This window comes from Oculina patagonica, chromosome 12 (assembly GCF_052425735.1).
Source record: "Oculina patagonica isolate OP01 chromosome 12, crgOcupat, whole genome shotgun sequence".
Taxonomy (NCBI): Eukaryota; Metazoa; Cnidaria; class Anthozoa; order Scleractinia; family Oculinidae; genus Oculina; species Oculina patagonica.
This window is the reverse complement of record NC_135769.1, coordinates 956,890-977,683: the sequence shown is the minus strand read 5'-3', so window position 1 is coordinate 977,683 and position 20,794 is coordinate 956,890. Positions and strand designations below refer to the sequence as shown.

The 20,794-nt window shown below is 39.6% G+C and overlaps 1 protein-coding gene and 1 pseudogene across 2 annotated transcripts; one reads left to right on the top strand and one right to left on the bottom strand.

Moving 5' to 3' along the window:
* The first annotated feature begins 1 nt into the window (after position 1).
* LOC144633726 (ATP-binding cassette sub-family C member 4-like) lies at positions 2-5,117 on the top strand. Its single transcript, XM_078492585.1, has 4 exons — positions 2-456; positions 889-1,459; positions 2,479-2,615; positions 3,788-5,117. The coding sequence occupies exons 1-4, from the start codon at positions 102-104 to the stop codon at positions 4,693-4,695; spliced, it is 1,971 nt and encodes a 656-aa protein (XP_078348711.1). The 5' UTR covers positions 2-101; the 3' UTR covers positions 4,696-5,117.
* An 11-nt stretch (positions 5,118-5,128) lies between these two features.
* Positions 5,129-20,055, bottom strand: LOC144633725 (uncharacterized; annotated as a pseudogene). The gene is made up of 9 exons (XR_013567094.1): positions 17,216-20,055; positions 16,669-16,820; positions 14,966-15,013; positions 13,927-13,955; positions 13,009-13,330; positions 12,217-12,347; positions 10,596-10,769; positions 9,440-9,487; positions 5,129-8,971 (listed from the first exon to the last, which is right to left on the bottom strand). The product of XR_013567094.1 is annotated as an uncharacterized LOC144633725 (transcript).
* Between the last annotated feature and the right edge of the window lie 739 nt (positions 20,056-20,794).

The following is a 20,794-nucleotide window of genomic DNA, read 5'->3' as shown; positions in this document are numbered from 1 at the left end:
GTGCCGTGGACTTCAAAGTTGGCAAACAGATCTTCGAAAAGTGCATCAAAGGCCTACTTGGCAATAAAACCCGAGTGTTTATTTCTCATCAAGGACAACACATGAAAGAAGCCGATCAAGTAATTGTGCTGTACAAAGGTCATGTGTTGGCAAAGGGAACTTTCAATGAGCTACTAGATAAAGGCTTCATAAATACAAGTGTTGACCCGCTTTATGAAAAGGCTTCAATGGACAAACATGAAAAGAACTTTGCTTGGGAGAATGAAGAAGAAAGCGAAGTTGCCGACAACTGCGATAGAATGATGTCGTTAGCAAATGAAGTGAAAGGTTTGCAAGTATCTCAAGAAGATCGCACAATAGGCCAAATAACTGCAATGCTTTACTGGAATTACTTTAGAAGTGGATTACATTGGTTGGCTATCTTCGCAGTGATTTGCTTGTGTCTCGTGACGCAAGGTAAGCCTCAGTTTAGTTTTCTACTATCAATGATATCTCGGTCTTCCAAAAAAGTAGACACTAGTTTAATTCATAAATAGCTTTGTCTGGATATGGTGGTCTGCCTGCCTGCCTGTCTCTCTCTCTGACTGTCTGTCTGTCTGTCTGCCTGCCTGCCTGCCTGCCTGCCTGCCTACCTGTCTGTCTGTCTGTCTGTCTGTCTGTCTGTCTGTCTGTCTGTCGGACATTCGGATTCACTATGCGGCCAGACAAACTATCTTTGGGCCTTGAGCCTAAATGCAGACAAAGTTATATTTACCTTTATGCCGCGCAAAGGTTTTAAAAAGGTTCATTTAGAAATAATCAGCGAAAGTCGTGGATATGATTTAAAGATATTGACTACTTCTTACTTCTTCAGATCGTATTTATTTTTTCATGACTTTTTTTCTTCAGGGATGATAGTTGCTCCTGACGTGTGGGTGTCGTTCCTGTCAAAGAAAATTCCAGAAGACCAAAAGGACAAAAGAAACTTCACTATCTATGGTTGTCTAGTCAGTGCTTGCTTCATATTTTCCATCATTCGAGCATACGTATTCCTTTTGGTTTCTCTTAAATGTTCTGAACGTCTTCATGACAATATGGTGTTAGCTATTCTACAAGCACCTGTTTTATTCTTTGACTTGAATCCTATGGGAAGAATCCTAAATCGTTTTTCCAAAGATGTTGGCTGCCTGGACGAGATGCTACCCAAAATGTTTCTGATGTCAATTCAGTTGATCTTGCTTTTGTTTGCTTCATTACTTATACCATCTGTCTCAAATCCTTGGCTTCTGTTGGTCGTTGTCCCGATGATTGTTGTGGTCGTGTATATCTCAAAGTATTACTTGAAGACGTCCAGAGAGCTGAAAAGGTTGGAGTCGATATGCCGTAGTCCCGTGTTTTCTCACATTTCGGAGACCCTGAATGGACTGGACACGATTCGGACAAGAGGAAGACAGGACGAATTCGTGGGCCAGCTTTACAGGTGCGTCATTTGTACTGATTCATGTATAAAGGGTGTGGTTAAGGGAGAAGAGGGTGGCATGAAGCATCGTGTAGATCTAGCTCTGGGTGAGCAAAATATAATTATTAGTTCATATGCTATTTTGTTCCGTGCAGGTTTATCGACGTTTTGTCAATGTCGCCTTTTTTCAGGGACTGTAAACCAGTACCTAACAAAATAGCGTCTGAAATAACAATTTTGTCACATGAGAACAAGAGGCTACGCAGTATTTTATTGACGTTATCAATTGATCTAACACTTTACAACAATCAAGTATCCTCGCCAATGATGGCCTCTTATGAGAAGACTTCCAACAGAAATAGGTTAATTGACTTGCACATGTATTCTTTGTATGTAATTGCAGTTACGTCAGCGCTTTAGAGCATAATTCGAATCCATTCTCAACACGGAAATTAATGCAGAAAATGGACAATTTACAATAAAAAACTCTGTATGGTTACTATAATACATTTAAAAAGTATAAATGTGTATATAATTACAAATATAGTAAAGTATACGTGTGTTTAGTTAAAGCCCGGTTGAATAAATGCCATCTTTGGCAAACCACCAATGGTGCGGCAGAAGTGTGAGGGATTTTTCTCGACAAATGAGAAATACGACAACCCCGAACGCGGTCAAGTGACCTTGTCGCAATCAAACGGATGCCAGATTGCGAGGTCTTTTTTCTACCAAAACCCGCCCGGTTACAGATTTTCTGAATCCCATGTTCAATAAGGTGGTTTAAAAAGGGGTATGTAAAAGGTTGCGTCACTTATATATAGCTTTTTTTAACATTATTATTATTATTATTATTAGCTGTTGTTAACTCGTGGTAATGGGCCCCCGACTCTTTCCCGTCTTAAGGGATTCCAACAGAAATTAGGTTTGTCTCCAATGCTGATCTAAAAGGAAAACGTATGGATAAGCATTTCTTAGAGCTAGTTATACTGAAGGTGCGTTTTTGGAACCGCGTATAAATTGCTGTAGTTTACTTCTTGCAGATGTCAAGATGTTCATACTCAGTCGTATATTATGGTGATGGCCAGTGGCAGATGGCTAGGTGTACGCTTGGATCTTCTCACTGGGCTGTTTACTGGTGCAGTAGCTCTAGCAGCAGTCTTAGTTTCTCAAGATGCCGGTAGGTGTATCCAAAAGCTAAATAGCTCCACGGACTGTGTTGTTCTGTTTTACACCAGAATCTATTATGGAGTAACTTGAATGCATTTGGGGGAATAATTGCCAGTTTTGGTAAATTTTCGTTGAAGCATCGGAAGAATTCCCGAATTCTTTCATCCAATCAAAAACTAGCCCGAGGGCACACGAGTACTCCGAAAGCAAAGGCGCGTAAAAATACGCCATGTTGCTTAGCAACTTCAGGGCCGAGAACCGTGGACCCAGTCACTTCTCGGAGATGCAATTCCGCCATCAACTGGCGCTTGTTTTCCCGACTGACTGGTTTCACCCGCTTCATAATCAACACGTTTTAGGGCAAATGCATGCAAAAATTTTCCGATTGTCAAATTAAAGTCGGTCTACGGTCTCGTACACTTTTCGGAGGCCGAAGACATGATGTAGTACTCATTACATTACAAACCATGAATTCTTTGTTTTCACATGACGTCAACAAAATGTTTAAACCAAAAATCGCAAGACCCCTGAGCTTTTATCTTTCATTGCTATTAGACGTCCTAAATACATAAATCTCACTGAAGATTTCCAACTCGATAGCATCCTTTGTCTTTAAGATAGGGAATTTTGAAGTTCTGAGCTGCACGCCACATGACATCAAGATTACCGCCCGAAAGGTTGTCACGTATGTTTAAAAAATACCTCATCTTGTAATTTTTAAAAATTTTAACAGTCGCGGTTTTGCGAGAAGTGTTTTTCTGAATGTCTACTAGTTCATGAGGGCGAACTGTTCGCTTTTTATAGCAGACGTGAATTCCAGATGTTTTCATCGATTTCTATCCGCCATATTGGTGCCCCTAATCGGGGCACCAATATGGCGTTTTCGTACTGAGCTCCATAAACTAGTGTGGAACATTTTAAAGGATAACGCGAGTATTGAATACCGCACAGTAGGTTGTCTGTTAATCTTCTATAACATTTCTAATTCTTGTCTTTTTTCAATGGTTTTTATTCAATGTTTTGGTAGCGTGAGAGTTTGGCCCAGTAGTTAACCTAAAACTGAACATCCTCATACCACAGATATACTACTGATGCAATAGAAGTCAAGTTTTACGAAATCGCCAAGATGAAGTAAGAACTTGTGAGGAAGTAAATATTAATTCGTATCTCTTTTATCCTCAGCTTTTGCCGGACTTGCACTTGTCTATGTCATCGAGACTTCGGAGATGACTCAAGTTGCTGTCAGGAAAGCCTCGGATGTCGAGAATTTCATGACGTCAGTTGAACGAGTTATGACGTACACCAAAATTGAATCTGAGCCTGGATACAAAGTGGAACGTCTCCCTCCGGAACACTGGCCACACAAAGGAAACATCGCATTCCAAGATGTGTCATTGGTTTACTATCCGGGGGGACCTCAAGTATTGAAAAAAATCAATGTTGACATCAAAGGAGGAACAAAGATCGGTGTTGCAGGACGCACAGGAGCAGGCAAGTCATCTTTTGCAGCGGCTCTTCTGCGCATGCCTGACGCTGATGGTGATATTACGGTTGACGGCATTCGAATAAAGGATATCAACCTCAAACAAGCTCGACAATGTATATCCGTTCTTGGCCAAAGTCCCGTCCTTTTCAGTGGATCATTGAGACAAAATCTGGATCTTGTGCAGCGGTTTCAAGATGGAGATTTGTGGAGAGCTTTAGAGGATGTGCAACTGAAGGAATTGGTGGAGAGTCTGGAAGGAAAGCTGGATCACGAGTTGTTGGAACATGGTGCAAATATCAGCGTAGGAGAACGGCAACTAATTTGTTTGGCTCGTGTGCTGTTGCAGCAGAGCAAGATCATCATTTTGGATGAGCCCACGGCACATGTGGATCCAGTCACAGAACAAACTGTCTGGAATGTAGTCCGTGAGAAACTGGGAGACTCCACAGTTATCACTATAGCTCATCGTTTGAACACTATTAAGGACTGTGATATGATTCTGGTTTTAGAAAATGGAGAGGTTGACGAATTTGACAGTTTTGATGAACTTGTGAACAGAGAAGGAGGTAGATTGCGTAAAATGGCTCGAGATGCAGATATATAAAAATGTAACATTTTTCTTGAAAATGAACAACGTAATTAACAATCACATGGCCAGACGTACTTGTAAGCTAATGGTCATTAACTCAAAGTTAGCGAAATGTTTTGGCTGGCGTCTTCTAACTATAATGTTGCAGCCTGAATGACAAAGGTGTTATAAAAGGTGTTATAGAACAACCGTCATTCTTAACAAGTGGTAGACAGTAATACGCGTACTATGTCGTTTATGCTGTTATTTTAAAGTTGTCTTTTCGTAAAAGGTTTAATTAGTTTGTTTCACTTGCCAAGGCACCAAAGTTATCACATTACTGTCAAAACAAATCATGCATGCTCAGGGACATCTAGGCAATGATAAAAACCGCAAGAAAACGGGCTATGCAAGCTATTACGTTTAACAAAAGTAAAAGACGATAGACAACTCTTTCTTTTCAATTTTTAATTTTGATAAATAAATGCACTGTAGTTAATAAATATAAAGCATGTAAAACTTACACATCCGTTTATGTGTCACAAACTAATTGCTAGGAACGCAATAATTAATTGTTCTTATTAATAAAATATTTAAATTTTTACACATGTTTTGTCCCAAAAAATCACTACTATTATGTTGATTGTACGTCTGTGCAACAACCTTTTTCATACTGTTTATTATTATTTTTGTTTATGCTAATTGCCCTCCAGAACTCATTTTGGAGTTTTTTTTTTACTTCGTACATGCTGACGCGGCTTGGAGGGATGATTAACGTGGAAACAAAAGAATAACAAATCACTGAAAAGGTTTATTGTTTCTCCGCTTTTTCTCGCGTCTAAAAAAAGATGCCGAGAGAAAAAGATGACAGTTTTTTTCTAAACTCTTATGATAATGTTTACTTGAACTTCTCGAGGACTAACATCCATAATTTTCTAGCCGAAAATTAACATACTGGAAAAGAAACAAAAGCCGCAAGCCAACAAACATTACAAAAGCAGCACTTAACAGCGAAAGAAGAGTCATAGGTAGAGCAATAACAACAACAGAAACAGCCAAAACAGCAGCAAAAAAAAAAACAAAACAAAAAAAAAACAAAGAAAACGTTGGGCAAAGCTATGTTAAGCGCTAGCTGAAGACCTATGTTCCAGCAGGAACGAAGAGGATTAAGTAAGTAAGCGAACTAGAACTGTTCCTGTATGTTCCAATAGAGGTCCACCCAAAGCGAAGAAGTTACAGTATTTCTAAAATGTTTATCTCCCTTGTATTGAAAATAATGCTGATACGTTTTGAACGGATTTGCCTCATTTTAGCATAATTATGCTGTTAGCAACATACAAAAGGTAACAAAAAAAGTGACACGAGTCCTCAAATTAAACTCATCTCGTTGAACAAAGTGTCGTGTTCACCTTTCCACGGGCAGGGTAAGGTGGAATTTCTTAACAATGTTACAAAGAGTGGAAGGAAGTGATTTTCATGAAGGAGTAAGCGCAACTGTACACGGATCACTAAAGGGACCAGCTCGTTCCTGTTGGTCAACAGCTCGAACAGAAAAGAAATACTTGCTACCGGAAGAAAACTGGGTAAGCGTACACGCCATTGGAAGCGGAAGAGCTTTTACAATACCTATCTTCTTCCACTTGATTGGCTGGCCTTTACTTTCGGTAACATCCTGACACGCAAACAGCTCATAATTATCGATATTGCTTAAGGCATCGTCATGCTCCATGTTCCAAGAAAGGACAATACCCCTGTCCATTACAGCGATTGAAGCGGAGGGTTTTGGAAGTGGTTTAGGTGCACCTCTTTGGTCATTTGAGGAATTGCCTTTCACAGTCCCAGCTGCGTTTGGCACACCTGTTTTACCAACATCATGTGTATGTTTTTCACTGCTGCGAGGATCGCTTGAAGAGATTCCTGGAGATTGGATAGGTTTCCTGTAAAGAGACTGCAGGTTAATTGGCCGATTTTCACCTTCATTTGGCACTGACGGTGCATTTACTTGCTGTTTTCCTTGAAGATGTTGCTGTGCCTGATTGGAACGCGATTGGAATTGGTGTGTTTGCCTTGGTTGTTGTACTTGTAACTCCTGCTGCTTTTGCTGCGGCAGCCATTTTTCCAGCGATGGCCGCTGTCCAGATGGAGGAAGGTCATTTCGTTTGTTCAGAAAGGGTGTCGGCTGTGTGTGGATGGTCGCCGTATCTTTTGCCGGAGGCTGCATCGTATAAACCGTTCTCGTTTGTTCGCGAGTCTGTCCTGAAGAAACAGTCACTCTCTCGTTCGACGAGATATTTTGAAGAGATTGGCTTTTAGATGGCGGACTGTTCTGCGGATGTCGTGGTTGAGTTTGAGCTTGCTGTAACCTCTGCCGCTGAAGAAGATACTCAGGCGATGGAAGTGAAAATCTGTAACCCGAAGGGAGAAGATCCTCTTCAGAATGCTTCTTGCGAGCGGGTACCAAAATGTTCTGCTGCGTGCCTGGGACTTTTGGTTCAAGGTTTCTATAGGTTGAGACCACCGCAGTTGGCAACGCAGAGGAAGCCCCTCTAGTTGGCTGTGAATTTTCCACTGTTGAAACTTTTTCTCGTCCTGTTTCAAGCGTGCCATGCTTATGAGTTAAGGCAGCCGGTGGTTGCCTGTTCCCAAGCTCTTGTCGCTGCATTTGAGTGTTTGGATGCTGCACTTGCTGTTGGAACCTTTCTGGTAGTGGCCGAGAATGAGATCTTTGAGTTGTAGCCAATTCAGTTCGAGTGGGAAACGTTTCCCCAGGAAACGGTTTTCTAAACTGCATCGTTGAAACATCTTGGGTCGACGAAGAACGATATATAGCTGTCTCTTGGCGTTGTGAGGTTGCACTCTGCTGCCCTCCAGCACTTGGATTTTCTTTCATTTCTATTGATGTAGCTTGAACGGGTGATGCAATCCGTCCATTGAAGGGACGATTTACAATCTTATTTATATGATCCTGGACTAGAGTATTTGAGTTGACCAAATTTGATCTTGGATTAATAAAAGAAGTTTGATTAGGATATGTAGAATGCGACAGTGGCATTTGCCCTGAAGGTGCGACAGAAATTGGATTCTTGCCCGTTGAGGCCATAAGGGTTCTTTCATTGCTTTTTAATACATTGTTTATAAGTGTTGAATTAAAAGTGACCGAGGAGGGTAGTAGATTTGAAGCAGTGTTAGATTGTCTTTGAACCGAAGAGTACATAGGTCGTTGGGAGGGTCCTGGATGATTTGATGGAATATTTCTTTGCTGTGGCGCAGAGACGACTGGAGAACTAATTAACTGCTGTCTTTCCTGCAACAGGCCTGAAGAACGCCGATCTGGTTGCTGTTGCTGCTTTTGTTGCGGTAAAGGATCTTGCTGTCGCTGGGCCGGTGCAGAGATCGGCGAAGTAGATGTCCTCGGTTGTTGTTTGCGGTATTGCTCCTGTTGATTCATCTGAGATGGTGTTGTTAATAGCTGATGCACTTGCGATTTTTGTTGTTGCTGTGCTACTTTTTGATAGTGATGTTGCTGCTGGAGTTGCTGCTGCCGTTGCAACTGCTGTAATAGAGAAGCTGTTGTTTCAGATGGATGTTGTTGTTGTGCCGGCGAAACGGATGTATGAGATACAGGTGATTGTTGCTGCTGCTGCTGCTGCTGCTGTTGTTGTCGTTGTTGTTGTTGTTGTTGTTGTTGTTGTTGTTGTTGCTGCTGCTGCTGCCGCTGCAGTCGCTCTCTATGCTGAAGTAGTGTAAGCTGATTTTGACGCACCATGTCCAGGCTAGAGTTTGCTTGAGAAGGCGACATTGTATTTGGTGGTAAGCCTGATAAGGAGTTCCTCGGTTCAAGTGGACGAGGTTGCTGAAATGACTTGGAGACTGGTGGTTCTGAGGGCTGCACAGTCTTCGTTTGTTGATACGAAGTGTTAGCTGCTATTGCATTGGTATGGGAGACCTGAAAACGTTGCTGTTCTTTATTTCCGTCCTGCTGTACTGTTAACGGAGCAGGCCTGGGTTTTACCGTGTAGACAACAGCAGTAGACGCAAGTGGTTCTGTTGACTTGTGCAGTGAATGAGAGGTAGCAATTGGCGGTACTTGAACAGACGATTGTTGAACAGTTGATTTCTGAAATGATTGGACCAGCCCTGAGTCTGGTCTTGAAGTCACAGCATTCGTAGCAAGAGACGTTGGGCGAGCTGGTGTTGTCGGGACAGAAGTAACCACTTCTTCAGCAGTGGTTACTTGGACAGAAGGCTTTGTGACGGGAATGGTTTGAGGTAGCGGTATGACAGGACTTGCAGGAACTTCACTTGCAGGATTCTATAATTGAAAAGAAATGAGAACGTGGTGTGTTAACCAGCCAAGTATAGTACAAAATCAGTTAAGTTTAGTATACACTTTTCACTTCCTAGCAAAGTGTCAACGAATGATACATATGTTGTTAAGTACTGTCTACAAATAAAGTCTATCATTACATTGATACTTTACACCCGCTTTCAGTGTTACGCGCATGGCGGCTTTCTATCGACATCCATCTCTAGACGTGCTGAACAAACTACACGGATCGAAATCCGCCAATCAAAGCCCACTAGCACGACCTTCTGAACTTGTGGGCTCATTTGCTTGAACCCAACAACAGTATGTATCCGTAAAAAAAAATAAAATTGATTAGCTCATTTCAGACATCACGTCGAATGATGATGTCGAAAGTGGATGTAGAAAGAAAGCTATGCACGTAACAATGAAAGCGGGTGTAATTAGTCGATCAAAAAGGGCACACGCAATTACCGAGTCGATGTTAACTTGAACACTTTGTGACGTTTTGGGACGTTTTCTCTGAAAACAAGAAAAACAAAATGCAGATTATCTCTTCAGGCTACAATCTATCAAATAGTCACGGTACTGTAATAGTCCGCGACGACACCTGGGACAGGAGTGCAATAGGCAAGCACGTAAACATTCAAAAGGAAAACGGCATAATGACAAATGGAGGTTGTTGCCAGCGATCGATTTCTTTTATAATGATAACAAAATTGTGAAATGCTAAAGTAACATGCATAAACCTATAACCGATTTCGAAAACTTGACAGGACAAAAAAAAATTAAGTCAATACAGAAAAAGTAACCAAAATGTCTGCCTAATACTACGGAGTGCAACGAATGTGGAAAGTATGGACTGGAGTAACAACGTGAGTAAACTGTGTGGGAGACCTCAAGTACTGTAGTACGACATTCTTGAGGAGGTGATTGCTCTCATGGGAAAAAAGGGTACAAGCTAAACATACTTTGTTTAAGAAGATATTAAATAGGTTAAGCCAAGCCTAAAAAGGGAGCTCCCCGGTTATTTACTTTGCCCTTTATTCAAATCTGAAACTACTGATCATAAAAAAAAATTGGGACTTGAGCCCGCGATCTAATCAACTTAAGAAAAAGACCTCGATGAGCTCTACACCTGAGCCGGCGATATAGTCTTGTGATACTGGTCAGCGGATAAGATGTAAGCTGAAGTTGACCTTAACATATAACCTTAACCTATTTCTGGAGTATGGCCGTCATGTTGCGGGACGTCGTTGTACGTACGGACCTGAAGCTCACGCACCCGCAAACCATGCCGCTAGCCATGGTTACCATGGAAAATCAAATGCCTGGTTCTCCTATTTCTTCCCATACATGATTCTCTTATTTCTTTTGTTATGGAGATCCCCTCTGCTTCGCTAGAAGGTCACCTCCCTTATAATACAGACACTATAGTTCCAGATTACTTCTCACTTGGATTACATTTTTTTTCTTTCTCAGAGGTAAATAGCTTTGAATTTCTCCAGCGATGTAATATATCCTGTTATTTATACTGTTATTTATCCATTTAAAAATCGCTTTAGTGATTATAGTGTCTAAATTAAACTGTAAACATCATTAAAAATTATAGTACGTCCAACCACCCTACCTTTTGATTCTCGATTATAAATTGTCTAAAAGCACCAAAAAGCTTTCGTGCATTCCATTGTAGTTCCCTGTTCTCTCTTTCTAGCTCCCTTATACGATTTTGAAGTTTTATTGAATTCGCCGCCACGGCTTCTTCAACGATCTTGGTACGCTGCTCGATTACTTCTTTCAGCACCTTAACAAAAATAGATGTCGTTATCACAATAAAGCTTTCGCCTTTAAGACTTTAAAAATATTTAGCTGTACGAAATAAATGTTATTATTATTCATTCAAAATATTTCTGTGTTTGTGATTGGCTTTCGATCCCCGACTAATTCCAGCTATTCGGCTAGCGCCGTCCAAATTTGGAAGAAATTCCAATTATTGGATCGCAACCGTCCAATATGAAAAATTATTGGATCGCGACCTCGTTCCCAAGAACCGCTGACGTCACGCGACTGAACGGCTTTGCTGCCGAGCAGCAGGTTGAAAGCGGGAAATGGCCGCTAGAAATACGAAGAGGTAAAATTTAAAGTTATTTGAAGACAAGGAAAGTCAAAACACGGAAAAAGCAACGAAGGGGAGTCGATCGATTTTGAAAGCGTATCTTCAAGAGGAAAAGATCCCTGATCCAGCCACAGCGGAGGACTTGGAGCCGTTTTACGAAAATTCTACGTCAAAGTAAGCAAGAATCAGGGTCGATGGAAACCTGTATTAGAAAACATTGCTTTGTTTCATCAGATTTAGCTTCAATAGACACTTCAAGCAAGTTCTAAATATCGCCATTATAAAGGACAAGAAATTTAATGAAGGAAACCGAGTTTTTTGAAGTTTAAATCAAATTTAAAAGCGATCGTTGTTGTGTATTTGTGTACTTTGCCTACTGTCAAAACCCTATTAAATTCATTTTGTGCATTTGGAGCTCTGAAAATATTTTGAATGAATAATAAAAAATTATTGAATTCGGCTTTCGTATGATATGAAGAATTATGCAGATCTCGGACGGTGTTATCCTGCCGCAGCCGAAGGCTGAGGCGGATAACACCCTCCTCAATCTGCATAATTCTTCATATCATACTCATCCTCATCCAATAATTGCTAAATATTGGTAGATAAACGCAAAGAACTTTTAATCAGTCAGTGAGACAAACTAGCCACGTAATCGTATGCAATATTTTTTAACCGAAGGAGAAACGGAAGTTAAATTGATGCACGGAAGTTAAAATGCACGGCGGTGCAGTGGCTAATGGCTAAAGTTGGGACAGAAGACTGAGCAGCTTGTGTTAAATATGCACGGAAGTTAAATATGCACGGCAGGTGCAGTGGCTAATGGCTAAAGTGTGGGACAGAAGACTGAGCAGCTTGTGTTCAAGCCCATGCCTAAAAATGTTTGTGTCGTGTTCTTGGGCAAGACACTTTTTCCTCACAGTACCTCTCTATACCCAGGTATATAAATGGGCGAATCAACCTGCAAAATGCTGAAGGGTAACCTGGGAGGGAGGAAGGGAGGGGGGTGGAAGGGGTTCCTTAGCAATACTCCTAGTCATTTCACTGTGCAACGGCAGGTAATTATTAAAAATTTAGTTCTTCCGCTCCCTTAGATTGGAAGAGACTATACTATTCGTTTTATAACCACATTTACCTGCCTAAAGATGTCAACATCCGCGGCAGTCTGAAGTTTCATTTCGCTATCGTCATCCTCTGATTTACTGTGTCCGTTCTCAGTCAGTGCTGTTTCTGTATGTTTCACACTATTTTGAGTTGGCGTTGTATCTTAAGATAAAAAGAAATTGAATTGATGTTGCGGATGTGAAAAGAATTTACTATTGTATGAAGTGTAGTTGAAGTTTCACTTCTATACACAATGTTAGATTATTTATTAATGGCAAATAGTGTTCATAATGTGCCTTATCAACGAAACAAAGTTACTGCTTGAATTAAGGGTGGTGACGTCAATCAACTAAATTTAGGGTGATTCAAACGTTTTTTTTTTCCGAATAAGCTGCTGTGTAGTCTAGTTTAGATATAAGAGAAATTGGAGAATAGACTCTGCGGATAAGATTAACGTTGCTCTACCGACTGAGCAACGAAGCCAGACGGGAGCAAGTTGTGGACATTTTAGAGCTCTAATATGTAATATTATTGGTGGCAAAAAGGACGTAAGGGTAAAATAGCAATGGACACTAAGGCCCCGTCCACACTGACCCGGTAAATTTGAAAACGGAGAAATTTGAAAACGCCGGGTAAAATGTTTTACGTCCACTTTAACCCGGGTAAATTAAAAACGATACCCACTTTGGAGAGCGTTTTTTTAAACTCCGTTTTCGGTGACCAAAAACGCCGTTTCGGTGGATGGTTGGCCTATCCGGGTAAAAGATGCGTTTTCAAATTTACCCGGGTCGTGTGGACGGGGCCTGAGTTACCCAGTACATACTTGGTTTTGAATGTTTGTCGGCTGATCCTTCACTTCCGTTCTCTTGTGGCAGTCTTTCCTCTTCGTCTTTGTCATTGTGACACCCATTTGTTATCTCCTTTTTATTTTCTGCTGGCTTTGATTTATTGGCATCGACTATTTCAGCCGTTTGGCTTTGTATTTTTCCGGCAGCAATCTGCTTTCCACACATCTTTCGTGATCCGTCGTAATCTCTCGATGACGTCATGATTGACGTTAAGTTTGTTTACCAGCACCCTTGGACCTTTTCTTTTGCGTTCTCCCAGAGTCATCTGCGAGCCAGGTGCATGGCCATTTTTGTTTTCTAAAGCACATTAAAAATAGAGTGGGATTTTCAAAGTGAGTCACGAAGGAACAATGGCAGAAACAAAGAAACAGTCCTTCTACTGATACCGGTTATTTGTTTATTAGTTTGACTAAATTATTAGACATTTTTTCGAGCACCTTAGAGCGTAAACAATAAGAAAAGTGAAGTAGCTCAAGCCCTTTGGACGCATTGCGTGCCTATCATGTTGGATAATGTTTCCAGTTGAGTCGCATGGAAAACACATCTTCGGTCATAGCGTCGGAAAACTTGGTGATGGAATTCTGCCATGTTGTATTATACCACATTTACGGGCATTAGCAGCGATAATTAATGTGCTGGTGGCGGTCGAGGGTTAATTTAACTTCTTTTTCCTAATTTTTTTATGAAGTGTTAAGGTGCTATACAAAGGGACGTGTAGCATTGAGATAACTATAAATGTAGTGGGGACATGTTGAAGCGACACATCCCCTGTAAAGTATATAATTATATGGCGTAGTTCTGTCTCTATCCGAGACGAGGATGCCGATGAGTTCTGGCCCTATGACATGTCCCTTTTGTGTGAGCACTTTAAAGCATTCTGCAAGGCTACTTACCGGGAACATCGTGGACTTCATCAAGCTTTCTGTGGACCATATAAAAAAGATGTGTTATTAAGGGCATAATGCCATTGGATAAACGAATAAATCTTAATAGCTTGGGGGGGGGAAACCCCCCCCCCCCAAAGAAAGGAAAAAAAAAAAACCCCCCAAAAAAAACCCACCGGAAGCATGCTTTCTGAGGTTTATTTACTTGAAGAATCCACATTACAAGATGACACAACTGTGCCAACACAACTGTAAAATAACACAAAACAGGGATTCTAAAAATATACAAAAATTACAAACTATCTCTAGCTTATGAAAATAGAGGGATACATAAAGAATTCTAAAGCAACCAAAAACACAAAATACACAAAAACAAGTATTCATTAAATTTAAAAAATAGAAAAAGGAATCTTAAAAGACAATTTCCCAGTCAAGCTTTCCAATGCCAAGGTATATGAACAGTTATTGAAATATTGCAAATGATGCAGCAAATGACATAGCACACTCCAACTGGCAGTAGGCATATCATTTGCTTAGTTTTTTAAAACAACAACAACAACAACTTTAATTTCCTTTGCTTAAAGCATTTTTCAATTAGGCTGGCCCGCAGGTACCGAGTGTAAGCGTGGGCGAGGGGTTGACTTTAGAATATTACGGAGGTCAACACCAGCTGGTGGCTGGAGTGGAGCTGGACTCGAACCCAGCTGGACTACCGGAATTAAAGTCAGCCTTCTCGGCTACGCTGCCTCCAGGGCTTAAATAAAATGAAGCATTAACATAAACGATGCAATGGTATGGGAAGATTAGATAAATATAATGAATAATTATTCATGTAATTAAGGATTTTAAGGCACGCACCGATTACGATTTGATCACTCATATATTAGCATATTTTTCAATAAGCAAAATAAAAATATTCAAAGAAGCATAAAGATTTATTGAAGCGTTAAAGTTGTAAGCGAATAAGCATTCTTTATGACGGATATAGAAAGAAGCATTCAAGCAGTTTTTTTTATATATGTATTGTATATGAATTCTCATAGTTTACCTCCGTTTCTCTGGCCTCTCTGTACTGTCCATCGTTCTTTCTTGGCTGCTGAGAACAGATTAAAGGCAAATATAAAATGCTTAAGTGACGAGCATCGACCTTTTTCTACGTTTCATATTCATATCAAATGACGCCCTGTGTCGTCAAATTTTCGGATTGTCGAATTTACAAGGCAGTCGAATTGACGAGCTTTTGTCATTAAGAATAATTTCAATTAGCTTCAAAAATATATTTTGTAGTTAGAATAGAATAAGACAGGACCCCTTGTAAAGAACGCAATGAGACAATTCTGTTCAATTGTTAATGAAGCATTTGTTGTGGCACCTGCCATAAGCAAAAACCTGTTTAAAACCGGTTTTGCGGGGGACGCTGATTGTTTTTCTTTCCTTTCATGCATGGCTTTCTTTGTGTAAATGATTGTTCATTGTTTTTCTGATAAGTTTTTTTTTTTAATTCTTTGGTGACAATAATCAAAAATATTATTTAACATGTGAATGGAAAAAAATCTGCGAGTCTTTTAAAAAATACTTAGTTTGGACTGGATGGCGCAAATATGAGCTCGAGGTTAAGACCAATATCGATCTATTAGAATTCTAACTTGGCTCCGAGGCTTTGGGGAAATTAAACAAATGAAATAAATTATTCATCCCTCAGTCCGGACGTGATATCTTTTTTCGAAGCCTTGGGAACAAGTCAGAATTTTAACATATCGGAATTGGCTAAATTAAGCATCGGAAAGTACTTTCACAAAGAATCGATTAATAATGTGCTAAATTATAACATATTCGCTGAATACGTGCTACTGCTGAAGCTAAATTTACATAAAGCTCTTACTAAAACGACTAATATGCCAGGTGTCTTCCAACAATAGATGTCAAAACTGAGATAAGAAATCATTTAACTTTGAAACGACAACGTTTTTAAGTGCTGCCAAAAATCAAAGTGTTTTGAGTGCTCTCAGTGACTTCTGTCGTTCCTGTAAGTGACAAATAACTCGATGTGATGTTATAAACTGAGATCAGCATCAGATATCATGAGGTATTAACATTTTACATCACGAAAACTTTAGCCAATTTCCCACTTGCTCTGTAACTCTTTTCAGTTTCCTGAAAAGAAAACTTGAGTTTCCTTGAGTTTGAGTTTTCGTCTAAAAAAGGTGATCAGTAAAAGCTGACATTTTCAACAAATTTGCGGGAAAGTCGTTTTACTTCTTTGTTTTGTGCAAACGCACTCGGTGAGGAATATCACACGGCTCAATTTTTTAATGATTATCAACATAACAAAGGCGGTGACTCTTCGCAGTACTTCGCCTCAATTTCCAGTGCAAATTTATGTAAAAACGAGAGGTGTGACGAAGCTATACAATGTAAGCCATATGTTTAGGATTTTGATCACCCTTTTTCAGTCGTATTACCACCAGGGTGATGCTAGGAACAGCAAGGTCTCAACAAAGTTGAGTTAAAACAATAAAAACAATAACTCTTTTTTTACATCTTTACCATAATTTCATTCGACATATTCTTACTAATTCACCAAGCAAATCCTAGCAGAATATGGGAAGTTTGTCACATTTGAAACTAGTAGTTATCTAAACTATTTTTGAGTAAGAAAATATCTCTTCGTGTGCGTTCCCCTTATGTTCCCCTTATTCCAGGAATAACAGAGATACTTAATCATGTCCAACGGCAGAAATTAATAAATACCTTTTTCCATTTATCACACTCCAGACCATTTTGCCCTCTTGACATTTAAAAGCCATTTTCCAATAACAATCATAACCAACTAGCCAACTTCCTTCATTTAAACTCAAAGCTTCAGAAATCAAAGGGGGAAGTATCTCGGGGATTTTGTGTAACTTCAAAACATAAAAAAAAAACATTTAGCGCAAGTGCTGCCCGACACGTCGTTTAGCACGGGATGATTTAATTATTCCAACGAGCTCGTGTTTACTCCCACGTAGAGCTTATCATGTTTTTAAGATTTAAGACTCTATCTTACAGAAAAAAGGTACTAATCTTTTCTATATCAGGAACATCCAATGCCCACAGTCTAAAAAAACATTATTTTTTTTCAATTTGCCACCCACACAAAAATAACTATTGCAAGCTTTGCGTGCCTATCGTTAAAACATTTAACAGGATAAAAAGTAGAAGTCTCTCGAATGTAACAATGCAAATACTCGACATGAGACAAAAAGATTTGTCGCTGATAAAATATTATTTAAATGTGTCAATGTGGGTGAATAATTACCTGAGAAGTATAAAGTTTTCGTACCTGTGGTCGAACGCCACACAGCGGGAGTGTTGCAGAAGAATGAAATTTTTGAATGGAATTAAAATAGATATAGAACCCGGCAAAATAAAATATTGATTGACAGCATCGCAAATATGTAAATTGAGAAGTGAGAAGTGACATTTGTATCGACCAAAACACTGAGACGTGCGGAGATCTATTTATATTATTTACTAATCTGGCAATTATATCGTATCAAATAATTTCAGCCAGTATTTTTTTCTTTGTTGTTTCTTCTTCTGCAGCTGTTGACACAGTAAACATTAAAATGTGTGTCAAGCCATGTTTTACCTTTGGATATCAGGTTGCTTTCGCTTACCGCTGATGAAAATCATGCGCTTGGTCATGTACAGGGCAGGACTGGTTTCTGGAACTTGCTAAACGGGTTTATATTCCGGAAAGTGTGTGCGGTATCCATAGCGACACGGGCAGAAGTTATTATCTAGCTTGAAAGCTGTGCTTGCTGATTATCAATAATTTACTGACACTGATGCTTATCACACATATATATATATAGATTAAAAGCGAGAAAGGAAATCCCCTGTTATTGTTTTCGCTATATTGTGCAATCTGTGTAAAACGGGGAGAATGTTATTGTATTTATTTTTAATAAAAAAATATTACATTGCGTCTTCGACAGCCATCTGTTCGCGTCCTCTTTAAATTTTCCTCTTAAGACCGCATTTTACTTCAACTTAAAATAAATGCAATGCAAAAAGTTACGGTTGACCGACATTCCGAGCCAGATCGAGGGACAAATGCAAAGATATTTCCTGTAAAACGATGGTGGTATTGAAGTAAGAAAAAAACAAAACAATTATGATAACAATTATACTTATTAAAATTCTAACTCATTTCCGGGGCTTAGCAGAATAAAATAAAACAAGGGACTTATAGACTATGTTTACACGGGACCGGTTCCAAACGGATCCAACTGGATCTGGTCCGAATATCGGGATTGGTCTGGAACCGATCTGGAACGGATCCAAACGGATCCAAAACTGGACCTGCTGTTTTGCAGGTCCATTTTTGGATCCGTGCCGGACCGGTTTCAGAAAGATCCTGTGTTAACACCTGGTTCGGTTCCAAACGGTTCCATGTAAACAGAAGCCGATCTGGTTCAAACACGTACCAACTATCGTCAGTTGTCGCTGGGACGGTCGAATATTTTTATGAGTGCTGGTAACCGATCTTTTCCAGAACGTAACGTGAATTGTTTTCTGTTAGTTATTTTTTCTTTAATTCGCACTTAAAACAACAAAGAACAATGTATAAGCCCCATGCAAAGAAAAAATATGTTTACCAACAGTATGCATGCCCGTAGGCTTTGATGTTATTGTTGTTGTTGTTGTTATTGTATTTTTTTGTTGTTGTTGTACAGACCCGTCGTAAAAGAAAAGCAAAAGCTCCGTGCCAAAACATCTTTATATCTACAAAGCGTTTGTCCGATACGTCACTCGAATACAACAAATTTTATATAGCTTTTTTATGAAATTACTTTGAAAAGTACGACGCGGTTCTCTCTATAGAACTCCGTGGACCAAAACAGGAACAAATACGATTAGAAAATTAAACAATCCGCGGACCTCCCTTGATCATCACATCCGGCGAGTGAAATTTAATAAAACCTCCAGCTGCTACTGATCAAGACCAGAATGACTGTTGCCAGGCTATAAGGGACATTTCCTTTTAAAAACTAATTGCTTTATGTGAGACAAAAAGCATTTAATATCTTTAGAAATGGCCGAATTTTAGGTGTTTGTTATTTGTCACTTCTCCGTGGTTAGATCGCGGCTGCACTTAGGCGAAGCGAAACAAAAATGTTTCGAACTCAGCATACTTCTCTGTGTTTCAGTGTTTTTACATTAAAACCGATTTCTACGCTTGTTTAGTAAGCATATGGTCGCTTTTTGTTGGATCTCGAGGCCTAATGACACTCCATTTACAAGCAGGTTATCCGTGTCGTGACATGGTCTCTCAATCCTCGAGGTGCTTGGGACGAGATTACGAAAGGATTATTTTTCTAATCGTTATTATTTATTAATGGAATTCTTGTTGTGCAGTGAAACAAGAATAACATTCGATTGAAGCTATGAGTCAAACAATAACAGACAACCTAAACTTATTGCCCGCTATAACGTGCAACAATAGAAAACACGGCATGACACCCGCGATGACAGATGTCAGTGCCTTTCACTCGCGAGGAAACAAAGAAACCGCTAATGGCGATGGGTCGGTCTAAGAGCGCCATATTGAACGTAAAGGCAATAAGCTTAAGGGTCGGTCGTAAAATTACAACTTAGGCTCAGAGGGCTTGTTTCCTTCTTACCACTATATTACCTAACGGAAATATTACTGAAGAAGTCCCACTCGGTGCTATGTGAAGTCCGGGCGCGGAGTCGATCGAGGAAAACTAAAGTAAATAAAATACGACTGACAACCCCTTCGACTGAACCGTGACTGTAACGTAGTTAGTTATGGCTAAAAGGACATATTTGATATTCCATGATCCATGGATGTGAGTGAAATGACAAATATTTCCAAAATGTGCGTAATGTTTATAAAAGCTTAAAAGAGCCTACGAGATTTTCTAAATTTGTTGCCATATGATTGCACAAGTCACATCTGTCAAAGCCGGTATAACAAGAAAGATTTACGAAACAAGTCGCCGCCGGATCAGTAATCACAACCAAAGATTTTCTTGCGGTTTCGCTTTGTTTTCACTTACTTTGAAAAAAAAGTGATAGTAATTCATTCTTTCGAGCGATTTTTGCTGTAACATGAATAAATTGCAAACAAACTTTTGACAAGATATTTTCTCCTACCTCTGACGTGAAGCTAAATAATTACTGCGCGGCCGAAGTAACAGGTTGCTTTCTTCAAGGCGGCTCAGGGTACGCAATTGAAAGCGCTACAATTTTCTAGAGTTTGCGATGAACCGACCTCGTGTTATGGTGTTGATTGAGAGGTCATTTGAATTGCAAAATCACCCAACCATTGTGTTAAATATTATTTACCTTTCAATCGCTGCCACCAATTTCAAGTGTTTTCTGCTGGTCAAAAGACGTATAACTCCTTCCGAATATACAGCTTAACTCTCTGAGTATTCTGTCAAATTATCCTGAAAGCTAAACCTTTCTTTGCGTGAAGAAAAATCGAGAAAGAGCGCAAAGTTCTTTTCAAAGACCACGCGCGCGTTGGAGACAATACCATTTGCAACATTCCTTTCACGCCTACGTAATAAAGTCAAACAAGATCATTTCTTAATTAAACCGGCTTGACCTGTTTTAAAACAATTTGCGATCTCCAAAGTTAATTAAAAATATCAGCTTGCAAGCGTGGTGCTCCGCGGCACTTTTGATATTCACAAAAAGCTTAAGTCTGTCAAAACATTTTCACAATTTGACATGGTGAATCCGAAAAAAAAAATTAAGCAGTTTCTTTTTTAAAGTTCTTGAATTTTTAGATTCAGGCCCTTATCCCACGGTGTTATAGTGTCTTGATCTTGCTATCTTGCTAAACGACAACCAGAAAATG

What these genes read in the sequence shown, in the direction of transcription:
- LOC144633726 (XM_078492585.1), top strand. Translation starts at nt 102, where the DNA reads ATGAAAGAAGCCGATCAAGTAATTGTGCTGTACAAAGGTCATGTGTTG. An exon ending in TTCGTGGGCCAGCTTTACAG is followed by an intron (nt 1,460 to 2,478) that starts GTGCGTCATTTG and finishes TACTTCTTGCAG; the next exon opens with ATGTCAAGATGTTCATACTC. An exon ending in CTTAGTTTCTCAAGATGCCG is followed by an intron (nt 2,616 to 3,787) that starts GTAGGTGTATCC and finishes TTTTATCCTCAG; the next exon opens with CTTTTGCCGGACTTGCACTT.